Source organism: Aristolochia californica, unplaced genomic scaffold (assembly GCF_029961685.1).
Source record: "Aristolochia californica isolate CCGP_79_NKW_82.1479 unplaced genomic scaffold, dmAriCali1.0.hap1 SCAF_1, whole genome shotgun sequence".
NCBI lineage: Eukaryota > Viridiplantae > Streptophyta > Magnoliopsida > Piperales > Aristolochiaceae > Aristolochia > Aristolochia californica.
Window position 1 is genome coordinate 9,544,670 of NW_027181770.1, and position 13,671 is coordinate 9,558,340.

A 13,671-nucleotide genomic window follows, 5' to 3' on the forward strand; every position below is an offset into this window, starting at 1 on the left:
AATCTTGCTTGTATAATATGCCTACATCTTCCAACACTCCCCCTCACGCTGGTGCTCTCGTTCATGAGGCCCATTTGGTATAATATCAGTGAGAGTAAATCACTTGTAGCCGCTAAGATATTGCTCTGAAGTGTCCACCTCCACCATCGTGTCCCTCCACAGGATAACGACTCTCAAGTGGTAGAGTAATATGTGCTATTAATGAGCGGAAGTAACATAAATATAATAAATAAGTTCCTCCGTCATGGACTTCGAACCACAAAAAAAGATATTTTTGACGGGGATGAAGTTCCTCTGTCATGGACTTCCAACCACAAAAAAATTGATATTTCTGATGGGGATGAAGTTCCTCCGACATGGATTCCCAACCACAAAAATTTTATATTTTTGACGGGGATGAAGTTCCTCCGTCATGGACTCCCAACCACAAATAAATTTGATATTTTTTACGGGGTTGACAATAAATATGATAATAAGTTCCTCCGTCACAGACTCCCAACCAAAAAACATTTTGATATGTTTTACGGGGTTGACAATAAATATAATAATAAGTTTCTCCGTCATGGACTCCCAACCACAACCAACCACAAATAAATTTGATATTTGTGACAGGGTTGACAATAAATATAAAAATAAGTTCCTCCGTCATGGACTCCCAACCACTAATAAATTTGATATTTTTGACCGGGACATAAATAAATAATGGTATGAGGCTACCTCTTCTTCAATAATACTATCTCATAAAAAAAGACATAATAGCAGCAACTTAAATGGGCTTGGTTTGGGCCCCCTTAACACGACACAAAATAATCCTTGTAATATTACCCATGAAATAATCCAATGCACATATATAGACCAAATAATATGTTGACCAACGAATAAGTTGTCAATTCTTCAAAAAAAATGATCCTGCCAGGGAAAAAAAATTTATCGAGTCGCTCCGAAATCTTGGTAATGCATACCGAGGCAGAAAATAAGTGGTCCGAGTCAAGTTGACCTGGACCCTAGTTGACTCAGTCCGAGTTGGTCTGAGTTGACTCAGTAAACTGGTGCAGTCGGTCGACGGGGAACTCGGCTTGCTGGTCCGAGTTGACTCAAGCGCGATGAATAGGCACTAATTATTTCATGTTTCCTAACTTAGGAAACATGAAATATTTCTACAGTGCATCTTCTTCCCGACTTCCTAACAAAGCAGAAAGAGAGAGTTCTTCGAGAGGAAAGTTTCCAAATAACAACAATCCAATAGAGAGATCTTGAAGATGAGAAAAAAACTTAGGAACGGTAGAACAAAGAAAATATGGGTTTTTAATCCAAAAAACCATAAGTGTGAGTCTTGAAAATAAAAGCTCTGATACTATGTTGATTTTCAGGACTCCATGGATTTAACTCATGGAGAAAAAAGGGAAAGAAACTCATTGGGAGAAAACAGGAGGAAGAAGGGTTATGGAATTGATTATTGCTAACCCTCCCCATGAAGCTCTATTTATAGATTTATGAAATTATAATATTACAATAATACCCCTGAACTTAGGGTTTAGGATTTTAACCCTGAAACTTTAACTTAGTTAAATTATTGTCTATGAAATGAGCCTTTATATACTATCTTAACATCAATGTATGTGGGCCTATGGGCATTCTCTTTTATCTGTGGGCCTTGAACCCATCTTCTATATCTCTTGGATCCATGGGTCTTCCTTGGTCTTATGGGTTTGGGCCCATCTTCTAATACACTTGGATATGTGAGTCTTCCTTGGTCGTGTGGGCTTGGGCCCTGTCTTCCAACTCAATGGAAGAAGTTCCACAATGTTAACTGGTTTTGATTCTATAATGGTTACGATGAACAGGGCGAGTGATGGGTTAGGTGAGAAATGAGAAGACAAGGAAAGAGTAGGGAACGGGGAGTGCAACCTTTCACCTCCGTCATTGATGAAGATTCGATGGTCCGAAATTGATTTTAGTATTATTCACATCATAACGATTTCATACCTGAGTAAGCCTCTAAAGATGTATGTATATATATATATATATATATATATGCTGAAATGATGTCTCGATACACTCTTACCTTTTACTTTTTGAGTTCAATTTTCAGTCTATTCACTTCGTAAAGAAATTTGTATTGAGTGGCAAGAGCCAAAATGGAACGCTAGTGTTGATTGATCTTGACAACATGATTGGCCTTCAGACATGGGTATCCAATGAATCGATCAATTGGAAGATTAAATTCAAGGCACAGTACGAGAGTTACTATTGTTCGTGTTTGGTGGGTTCCCTGGAGTAAGGGAAGAAATTAGATGTCAATGTTGATCGATTGTTTGAACTTTGAAGCAAGAATCAATACTATTGACAATACAGGTCATAACCTGACTGTCCTCTGCCTCCCAATCCTCATCTAAATGCACTGGAGGATCATCTCAGATAAACTTCAACTTCTTTTTACCCTTAAGATGCATTTTGACAGACTTAGCCCAATTAAGATAGATAGACCTAGTCAACTTTTTTGAAGTAATCATGATGGTATCCTTTCCATCAAACCCATAATTTCCTCTAGCCAAGGTATAAATTTTTCATGTCTCAACCATAATATTGATATATGATCACACAATAACCAATTTAAGCTTCTAGACAATTTTTAGATTTATCACCAAGGTAGGTCCCACTCACAAAATTAGGGTTAGGGCACATATGCACACTTCAACAATCTAATAATTGGCAATTCACAACTATTTCAAATATCATGCAAAAGTAGTGGAAATTAGGGATAACATCATTAATTGGGTGATGATGTAGGCATCCAGTACTGGGTTGGGTGATGCAAATCTCAAAAAACCTAATTAGGAATCCAATTAGGACAATCAAAGTGTGGAGAGTTCTTTAATAATTCATAAAGACTAGTAACCCTAAGGTTATGGCAGAGAAAGGGAGAAACAAATTTAACTTTGATGAACAAGCGTAAAAAAACCTATAGTTTTTCTCCTTCCAGTAGGTTGTGCTCTTAAAAAATGGCAAAAATATGTAGTAGTATGCTTCCAACAACGATCTACTGCTTTGATACCATGGCAAAATCAAGATTTGGTTGAAGGAAGAGGAGAAAATTGAGAGAAAAAGGTAAAAAAAAAGAAATTTCTAAAGAGCCTTAAAGGCTTCATTGGAACTGCATACGAATTTCCAAACTTCTTAAATAGGTATTTTGAGTTATAAATTATAAAAATACCCCTACATACCTTAATCTCCTTACGTCTCTCTAACTACACATCTTATGTATATGAAAATTTTTAACCAATGATATAATTTAACACGTAAAACAAGATTAAATAAAGAAAATTAACCATTGAAATAGTAAAATAACCAAAATATCCCTGAATATATTTTCTAACAGCTTATAAGAAATGACAGTCTATTAAACTATTCACAATGCAGGCCAGCATAGATTCTGGCGAGGTGGTTTTATGGGGAGCCAAACAAAGCTGCGTAGGACTCTCTAATATTGCTAGTAAAATTATGTAATGCTCGTAACCCAAAGGGGGGTTAGTCTAAAATGAAGCAGAGATGAATTACCTATTCATTACTCCGTTCATTCGATTAGGCCGTTAGTGGTGAACGAGTGCCTCTTCATTTGAATCACGCTAGGTAATCTTATCAGGCAAAAATCGGGGAATCGTGTTTCATATCTATTTTGCAAATCATTCACATGAAGTGATCACGAGGGATGCGTCTCTCCCTCTCCCGATGAAAATTTTTTCCTCATTTCGCTCTGTTCTCCCTCTCTCTCATCCTTCCTCTCCCGATTTTTTTTCTCCCGCTCTCTTCTCCCTCTCGGCTTTTCTCCCTTCTCGACCTTTCTCCACCGATTTTTTCCCTTCTATCTTCTCCCGCTCGACCTCCATCGCAGAGCTGCCATCGCAGAGCACGGGAGGCCGAGCCTTTTGACCTCCCTCTCTTCTCCCTCTCAACGTACCGCCAGAATGCCGCCTCCGTCGTCATTGCCTGCTGGCCCGCCATTATCAGTTTAATTCGCTTATATTATTTTTTACTTTTTAAAATTAATTTATTAAAATTTATTCTAGTAACACTTAATTATTATATTAATTTATAATAAACTGTAATAATTAAGTAATATAATATAATCTTTTATTAATTAGTTTATTAATATATTTTAATACTACACACTAAATCACTTATAACTGTAGTAATATTTTGGTTAATTATTTGCTTAGGTATATGTTCTATTTAAGTATATTATAAAAAGTTACACATTCTCTTATTTATATCATATTTTTCATTTTGGAACACTAACACTGACATTGGAATTTGTTTTCTAGAAGTCCTTTCCTTGGCTTCACGATGACCTATTCACCTACTAACAACCTCTCTTGACACCTAGACAATGAGCGTATGCATAGAGCTATAGGATTGTTACCCACCAATATCCTTTCTCAGCTACGTGCTTAATTAGCGTTAGAAACAATTTGGAATAAGATGCGGATAAATAAGAGACATTGGACTCTTGGCTTGACAATTCTTTGGAGACTAAAAGCTACATTTTCAATGAAGAAGTTATTTTTATAAAGCTTAAAAGAAGAGTGTCGGTATATGCCTTGGCTACCATCGCCTCTGCCCACCGTCCTCTACCGACAAGGACGAATTAAATCACATTTTCACGCATCTGTCACAACGTTGGCTTCCTTTGTCGCCTTCTACAGTCTTCACTCCATTATTGAAGTACCAGAAACTTTGCCGCTGTGACAAAAAAACCAATTGATACTTTTTGCTTGCTTTGCTTCTGATTCTAATCGATTCCAAATAACGATAGTCATTACAGCGAAATTGTTTCCTCGTACAGGCGCTCAGGGGAGGCATTGATTTCGAGCTGGATACATTGGGGAAGGCTTGGTTTGCAGAACTTCACCCAAATGCTATATAAACGTGCTTCAGTCTCTTACTTCCGTAAAGAACTCGGTTTCTGCATCAAACGCGGCCTCTTAATGGGTGAGGCGATGAGTGGTTTCAGAAAGGAGAGGCTGATAAGATATCACTTCCTGTAATCATGACTCTCTGCGGAGCTTTTTCCCAGTCAAAACATAATAAGGCCATATCCTCCGGTGATGGGGATCCTTTCACTTTCCGAACAGATGCAACAGATCGATGACAATCCAGGGTCGGTCTTGTCTGTTTCATAAAGAAATGATGTTGTTGAAGTCATATAATTGGCGATTTCCTCTTTGGAGCGGAAGCAGCTGCATTAGAAACTTTAGAATGGGGAGAAAAAAAAAGGGGAATTGCTTCAGGATTTCATGTAATTACAATCTACATTTCAGAGAGCTTTATTGGATCCCTGAGCTTTCACTTCAATCAGAATTCATAATTTAGACCCGATGCTCTCCTACAGTTCATTTATAATCAGCAACACTCATTTGGGAATGCAACTCAAAATCAACCAAGCCTGATCGAACGACATCGGATCCTCTGCAAGACATTATGATGCTTCGAACCCTTTGTCGAGATCGATTTTGAAACGATCTCTTCTGTTTCTTCCTCCATTGCGGCAACTGAAGGGCCCAAGAAACCTCGCGTGTCAACGACATTCAGTAATGAAGCTTCGTTTTAGTATTAGTTTAATAATATTTGCTTAATATAATTAATCTTACAATGATTTTTGTTTAGTACAAATAATAAAGCAGGGTGTCTCACATCCCCTTTCTCTGCTGCTGTCCCTTTAACGATTAGATTTTCTATTCAGCATTTGAAAAGACCAAAGTGGCTTTTTGGTTGTAGTTTTTTAAAGGCAAATAAGACAAGAAAGGGATGAGGAAATTTTTTCAAAATTGAATGGAAAGCATTGAAGTAGATTAGGAATTTCATATGAATTGAATAGAAGGAAACGAGGCTTCCTCTGAAAATGCTTCTGGGTTAGAGTGTTGGGGGAAACCGGAGCAGAAGGCATGGAATATTGGCACTGGCTTCCACATCCAGATCTCTTCAGTCCTAAATTTCTTAAGTGATGCTTCTAATTGATCAGTTTTTTTAAGTGTTTTCTAATGACACAATTGATATTGCGAGACAGGCAGCAGTCCTCACATTTCACACAGTTTCCAGAATGCCTGCATTTTGGGCAGTCAAGACGTACCTCTTCTGCTCCTTGTTTGACCAAATGGCCTTTTTTACGTTAATATATCTATATATTTTTAATTAGTTAATTCATATAATCTGGACGGTCCAATGAACGACGTAAGTGGGCCCAGCATACCGAAAGGCCAAGCTGACGTAGGTATGAGGATGTTGGCCGCGATTCCCGCAATTCGGCGCATCGATCGCCGTGCGTCTTTTTCTGTCACCGGCGAGACTTTGCGCCGGTCACCGACACTTTTTTTTGGTTTTTCTTTTTCGCTTTTGCCCTTTTCCTTCTCGTACCCTTTTCTTTAGATTTTTTTTGGTTCAGACTTTCGAGACCCGAGAGGCTGTCCGACAGCTGTATCGGACCGATCGTTGCGTTTCAACTGTTTTACCGAAATGCCCTCGTTTATTTCGTATAATTAAATAATTGAATAATCGTAGTGTATGTTAATAATTTTAATAAAATGTATCACTTATTTTTTAATAATAAAATCATTTAATAATTCTCAATTTTTTTTTCTTCTACGGAACAAACACGGCAGGTGCGTAGTCGCGTCGCGTAGGTGGTTCAGACTTGAGAGACTATATCGTCTCGGAAGGGAGAGCTGTGGTTTCCGAGACCTGAATTTACCCCACTTTTCCATTGACCACGTGTAACGTCCTCGTCGCTCATCGCTTTCCCTGCATGTGAGGGATAGGCAGGGGTATTGAACCGTCCGTCGCGCCCGGACTCGGGTCCGTCTCCCCCTCTGTTTGGTTGAGCTTCTCTGCTTCGACTCAGTCAGGCATTTCATCAAACCTTCGGGTCGCCCCGGGCACGCATTTCAATACCTTCCATGGAATTGGCATAAATCTTCTCTTCTTTCCTATCTTAGCTTTCCATGGTGGTTTTGTTGACAAAAATGTGTGAGAAACTTTCGAATGGCAAAAGAAGGTTTATGTTATTTTCGGAGACGGGTCGAACAGTTTTGAAGTTTTTCTTCTTCTGGGTCCGGGCGCAGTATGATTTCCGACCATTGCAATCATGTGAATTCGGATTTACTTTTGACCGAAGAACCGGGTGAGAGATAGCCCTGCCGTTGTTTCTGAACTCCTGTCTTCAAGTCTTAACGCCGACTTTTGTCTTGTTCTATCTTCACGTTCCGGAAGAAATAAAAATTGAAATTCGCATGGCGCAGTAAGTAGATAAAGCCAGCGATTTATTTTCCATTCCCAAACTTTGTACTTGGCACAGAAACGAACTGTGAAAGAAAAAATGATGAAGAAAATTACAGAGTAAGATTTTCAACAAAGATGAACTTCTGTTCCTGCCTTGGAAGCTGAAATTCCTGGTTGTCATCAACTGACTTTTCTGAGTAGAGATTGGTGAGTGTCCGACTTTTCCATTTCAACTCCTTCCCAGCATCGCAAAAGCAAACAAACTATTCCTTCGCCAAGATTTTCTGGCCTAAACGCTTGCCAGACTTTTACAGAATGCAACACCTTGTCCTTCTCCCAACTTGTCCCTTGTTGAATAATATTCTGTTACACTAATTAAACCAATCGATCTCTCTGCTGTAGTCTCCATCCTTCCATTACTTGCATTTGCTATTTATTCTGCATGACTATTTTTTTAATGATATCTTCTGAAAGAAAATAATGATCTATTAAGGCAAACTTAAATTTAATGTCACCGTTAAGCTTGACAACCCATCTCCATCTGCGTTTCCATCTGCGTCTCCATCTGCAAGACTGCCTTATATTAAATGTTTAGTGCGAACGTGTAGCAGAGATTTATGTAGCTCAGGGTAAATCCCATCACGGCTTCACCCAGTACCCATAACCTTTCTCCCCCTCTCTTTCTCTCGCTCGCTCGCTCGCACGCTCGGTTGATGCCTTTTATGTTATTCTTTCTTTTCCCTGTCGCCTTTTCTTTTGTTTTTTTTTTTACCTTTCACACTAGCAGTGGTAGAAGCACAGCTTGCTGCAGCTGTGAATGTCTTCCTCAGACCTCCATCGGAGCAAAAATCGAACACTTGTCCCCTCCTCTCTCTGGATCTCCTCCACGGGACGCAGAGATCTCTGTCACTCGCAATTGCCGTGAGGAAAAGCCAACACGAGCTTCTTCCGCCTCAGCAGAAACTTCTCCGACTCTAACCAGTACCCAGAATGGGTTTCATCGCTATCGTCTCTATTCTGCTCTTATCTTTTGCTCCCATTTCATCGACGATCACCCCTCATCGACGTCTCCTGCACCAACCCTTCTTCCCTCTCTCTACACTGCCTCCGGCTGAACCACCAGACTTGCCGCCACCGCAACCCAAATTCCCTGTTTCTACAAATGCCCCTCCTTTCTTCCCATTCTTCCTCTCTCCGCCTCCCCCTCCATCTTCCTCCTCTCTTCCGACTTTCCCCGCTAACATTTCCTCTCTCATTCTCCCTAAAACCGAACAGAAGAAGTCCAGTGGCTCCCCAAAGCTCCTTTTCGCCATTGCTCTCCCGATACTTCTCTTGGTGCTATTTGCCGCCTTCGCTGTCTATTTCTATCACCGCCGCCAGAAGTTTGCCAAAAGGAGCTCCAAGGCCGATAGCCATCGACTGTTCCCGGCGAATGTTGTTTCTTCGGACGACCAAAAGGTCGGTGTCTCCGCCACTTCTTCCGAGTTTCTTTATCTGGGTACATTGGTGAACTCGCGCAGGGTCGAGGGCGACAATGAATCGGTCCCGGCAGCGTCGACCTCGCCGTATCGGAAGCTTGGTTCGCCGGAACTCCAACCCTTGCCGCCATTGGGGCGACAGTTTCGACGGAATCACGGGCCTACCAGTGGCTCCGATGATGATGAGGAAGAAGAAGAGTTCTACTCGCCGAGAGCTTCTTCGACGGATAAAGAAAGCCTGAGCATGGCCACATCGAGCGCCAGACGAGTTTTTCCGGTGGTGGATGCAGAGAAACGTGGTAGCCGAACAACGACTTCAAGCACTCCGTCATACCCATCTTCGAATTCTGCTTCTCCAAATCCTTCCTTGCCTTCGAACACCCCGTCACCGCGGGTCAGATTCGATGCGGAAGTGCCCAAACTCGAATCTCCCGGCTCATCTTCTCGTACTCACTCGGTACCTTCCAAATTCCCGTCTCCTCCACCAAGATTTACCACGGAGAGATCCGTTGTAGATTCATCTGATTCGTCTTCGCTATCTTCGAACAGTCCATCTCCGCCACCGAGATATAGCACGGAGAAACGTGTTATAGAATCACCTCATTCATCGTTGCCATCTTCGAACAATTCGTCTCCGCCACCTAGATTTGGCACGGAAAGACCCTTTATGGGCTCACCTAGTTCGCCTTCGCTGCCGTCGAGCAGCCCGTCTCCGACCGTCAGATTAAGCCCCGAGAGGCCGAAGATCAATTCACCTGATTTACAGTTTCTTCAGGTGCTAGCACGTCCTCCTCCACCAGCGCCTCCTCCACCTCCAAGACCGGCGACTCCATCACCTCCGAAGAGAAAACCACCCTCTCCGTCTCCGCCTTCATCGCCACCGGAAAAAAAATTTGTGAGAAGGACGGGGACGACCGAGAGAGCTGCGGGCGCTCCCAATCGGCCTCCGCCTCCGCCTCCGCCTCCACCTCCACCTCCACCTCCACCTCCACCTCCTCCTGCTGGGTACTGGGAGAATCAATTCCTTCAGCAGTCGTTACGGCATTCCGTCTCTCGACCTCCTGTGCTTATTACCCCAAGAGATGTTGACTTCAAGAAACAAGCAGTTGCTTCGCATTCTCAGGCTGAAGTTCCAGAGAGTTTAGAGTTGACAGAGAGAAATGAAGACACTCCCCGACCAAAGCTGAAGCCCTTGCACTGGGATAAAGTACGTGCGAGCTCAGATCGGGCCATGGTGTGGGATCAGTTGAAATCAAGCTCGTTCCAGTACGTTTCTTTCTCCTTTTCTTGTCATTTATTTATGTTAAATTTGCACTTTTTTTGACATCGTGGAATTCGTCTTCCGGCAGATTGAATGAGGAGATGATTGAGACGTTATTTGTGTGTAACGCCACAAACACTACTGCAAAGGAGATGCCTAGACGGGCAATTCTTTCCTCTGCAAATCAAGAGAACAGAGTGCTAGATCCGAAGAAGTCCCAAAACATTGCAATCCTTTTGCGAGCACTGAATGTAACTAAAGAGGAAGTCTGTGAAGCCCTTTTGGAAGGTAAGAAATATTTTCTCATTTCTTTCGATGGCCAATTTATCTTTCAAGTTTCATCTCAATGACCAATGCTCTAGTATTTGAGCTACCCTTGATCATGTCTTAGCATTTTGAGATTCAAAACCACCCAAAGAAATGCTTAGTATTTCTTGATCAAACATGGAGGTACAGTGTATTTGCAAGGAGAAGAAAACTTTAGCTCTTTCTAGGGAAGAGGTGAACTTGGGTTCAAATTGTTTCTTTCGTCAGGTTGCTGATGTTGCTGGTTTCAGGACGAAGAGAGATTTTTGGGTGGCATTTGTGTCTTCACATCATTGATGAATGCTTGTTGTTATGTGCCTAGTGTCAATCAAACATCCAGTGCTACTGTTTATTAAAAAAATAGGTTTCGATGCACAATCAAACTTCTGTTTTGCATTATCCCCTTTCTGTTAATGTTCTGGCATTTTGTAGTCAAAGTAAAAATCAAAGACAGTGATACAAGAGTATCTTTGTGACACGAGCAGGTAACACTGATGGTTTGGGAACGGAACTTTTGGAGACTTTACTGAAAATGGCTCCTACGAAAGAGGAGGAATTCAAGCTGAAAGATTACAATGATGATTCACCGTTCAAGTTAGGCCCTGCTGAGAGGTTTCTTAAAGCAGTTCTTGATATTCCTTTTGCATTTAAGCGAGTGGATGCCATGCTTTACATTGCCAATTTTGATTCCGAGGTTAAATACCTTAGCAAGTCGTTTGAAACACTAGAGGTAAGTGTGTTATTCAGTGGATTTATTTAATTGGTTATTTGGTTTAGCAGTTCTTTAGATTTTTTATAATCTTCTTGCTTTCTTATTACCTTGAATTTCCGTGATATCGAGAGACTAATTATGTTGCACAAGTGTAGCACCCTATGATCATTTTGTGGACCTCTTCCTACCCACACAGGAGTTCATTTTTGGTCCCCCCTGAGTGGGACTTAACCTATTTTTCTTTGGTAGTCACCAAGCTTGACCTCTGTAATTTTTCTCTACTTTACACCCCTGTAGAATCGAGCTGTGGGAAGCCTGTGCTTTGTGTGATTGGTAGCTACTGTCCTTGTAACAGGCTTTAGAACACAATTTTGGAATTATTAACTATCCAAAGCTGTGGTGTTTGTGTATCTGGAATGTCCTAAAGGATACATTTTCATGACTTGTTGCAATTCCTAGAAAAGTCCATGTTGTGGCAATTGTTCTCTCTTTAACTTGACAGATTCTATGGGTTAAATTTAGATCCATTATACGATGTATTGGAGCTATTTACCTGAGGGTCTAGCTTAGGGTATGGATATTGGGTTGGACCAGCTAAATTTGGGGGCATAACTTTTCATGTCCCATCAATTTTCGGAGATTCTATCTTATTACTAAGCAGCTAACATAATTTAATGCATAATGATTCTAGCCAAGTTACTCTTCCCTGCCTGCCCAAAGTCCTAATCTTGGCATGGAGTTCTATGGGAGTGAGAACTGCACCACTTTTTCAGTCACAGGAAAAAATGAATCTTTTTTGCTAGATCCTGATGGACTTCCAAATCCCATGTTGTTACTCTATCTATAGTTCATGAGGTTCCAGAGGCCTCTGCTTAAACTTTGTGGATAAATTACTTTGTGAGCTTATATAAATGCTATTCTTTTGTTTTTTTTCTTTTGAAAGACATAAAATTTACAAAAGCTGTCAGAAATAGCTCTTACTGTAGTATGTCCTCTTATGTTCTCTTTTACTTTGCACATTGACATTTCCTATTGGCATTGTAGTCCTTGATTCCTGATTGGAATATAAATATAGGTTTTCTTAGAAGCTTCTTTGCTTGTCCGATTTTCGGTCCTGACAGCCGTGTTACATAAACATGGCCTAATAGATTTGTGTTAATGCTGTTCTTGGTCATCTTGCTGACTTCTATCATTTTTTTTTTTTTTTTTTTTTGTATTTTGTTTTTCAGGCAGCCTGCGAGGAATTGAGAAGTAGCCGGATGTTCCTCAAGCTTCTTGAAGCTGTCCTAAAAACCGGCAACCGAATGAATGTTGGCACGAACCGTGGTGATGCACGTGCCTTCAAGCTTGACACGCTCCTCAAGCTGGTAGATGTGAAAGGCACCGATGGGAAAACCACACTCTTACATTTTGTTGTCCAGGAGATCAGCCGTGCCCAAGGATCCCGCCTATCTGGGTCTAATCAGAGTCCTGGAAAAACCCAATCATCCTCAGTAAGGGATGATGTTGAATTAAGGAAGTTGGGTCTGCAAGTTGTCTCGGGTCTCAGTGGTGAGCTCAGTAATGTAAAGAAAGCTGCAGCCATGGACTCTGACGTTCTTAGCAGTTACGTTTCAAAGCTTGCAGGAGGGATTGGGAATATTGATGATGTTTTGAGAATGAACGAAGCTATAGGTATGAACGAGAGCAGCCAGATGTTCTCTCAGGCGATGAATGAGTTCTTGAAGAAGGCAGAGGAGGAGATTATAAGGATCCAAGCCCAAGAGAGTGTAGCTTTGTCTTTAGTGAAGGAAATAACCGAGTACTTCCACGGAAATTCAGCCAAAGAAGAAGCTCACCCATTTAGGATTTTTATGGTGGTGAGAGATTTTCTCTCCATATTGGATCAGGTTTGCAAAGAAGTAGGAAAAATCAACGAGAGGACCATCGTGAGTTCGGCAAGACAGTTCCCTGTGCCCGTGAACCCTACACTACCTGTTTTCCCAATATTTCATGTACAGAAGCAAGAGGATTCAGATGATGAGGACAGCTCTTCATCGTAGATGATCGATCATATATACATTTTTTTTTTCTTTATTATAGACGAAAGTCTGAAGGGGTTTTGATCCATCGGTGGCAGAACATGGTTCCGGCAGCCAGATGGCCTGATATCGACTACACGACCCTTTTTTGTACTTACAGAAACCATGTAAAAGATTTTTGAAATCGTTCCAATCTACATATTTCATACGAGGGGCATAAGCATTAACAGAATACAGGGGCAGTATGCCATTTTTATTGAATCAATGATGTAAAGCAGGAGGATGGTTTCTCGATATGGCAATTCAAATGCAGGGAACACATCACTTCCGTTCCGTTTAATAAATAATAAATAAATAATGACACAAAATAAACCACTTATCCAATTGGCATGAGTTTTTATTTCCCTTCCTTCCATACGTCCATTTAATAAAATAATAAACAAAACAGAGGACAAAAGTTGACACCCTAAGGTTACTGATCTGCAGAAAAACCTTTATCCCTTGCTTTTCTAGGGATAACTCTTCCCTTAAAAAATATGATCCTTTATCTCTTATATGTAGATAATATAAGCATTGTAAAACCTCTATTTTTTTATGGAAAAATATGCATTTAAGAACAAC

At 40.9% G+C, this 13,671-nt stretch overlaps 1 protein-coding gene across 1 annotated transcript; it reads left to right on the forward strand.

Moving 5' to 3' along the window:
* The first annotated feature begins 7,877 nt into the window (after positions 1–7,877).
* On the forward strand, positions 7,878–13,282 carry LOC137944943 (formin-like protein 1). Its single transcript, XM_068790765.1, has 4 exons — positions 7,878–10,016; positions 10,100–10,299; positions 10,803–11,047; positions 12,259–13,282. Exons 1-4 carry the CDS (start codon positions 8,263–8,265, stop codon positions 13,069–13,071), a joined length of 3,012 nt encoding a protein of 1,003 aa, XP_068646866.1. The 5' UTR covers positions 7,878–8,262; the 3' UTR covers positions 13,072–13,282.
* The last annotated feature ends 389 nt before the right edge of the window (positions 13,283–13,671 follow it).

What these genes read in the sequence shown, in the direction of transcription:
- LOC137944943 (XM_068790765.1), top strand. Translation starts at nt 8,263, where the DNA reads ATGGGTTTCATCGCTATCGTCTCTATTCTGCTCTTATCTTTTGCTCCC. An exon ending in CTGTGAAGCCCTTTTGGAAG is followed by an intron (nt 10,300 to 10,802) that starts GTAAGAAATATT and finishes TGACACGAGCAG; the next exon opens with GTAACACTGATGGTTTGGGA. An exon ending in AGTCGTTTGAAACACTAGAG is followed by an intron (nt 11,048 to 12,258) that starts GTAAGTGTGTTA and finishes TTTGTTTTTCAG; the next exon opens with GCAGCCTGCGAGGAATTGAG.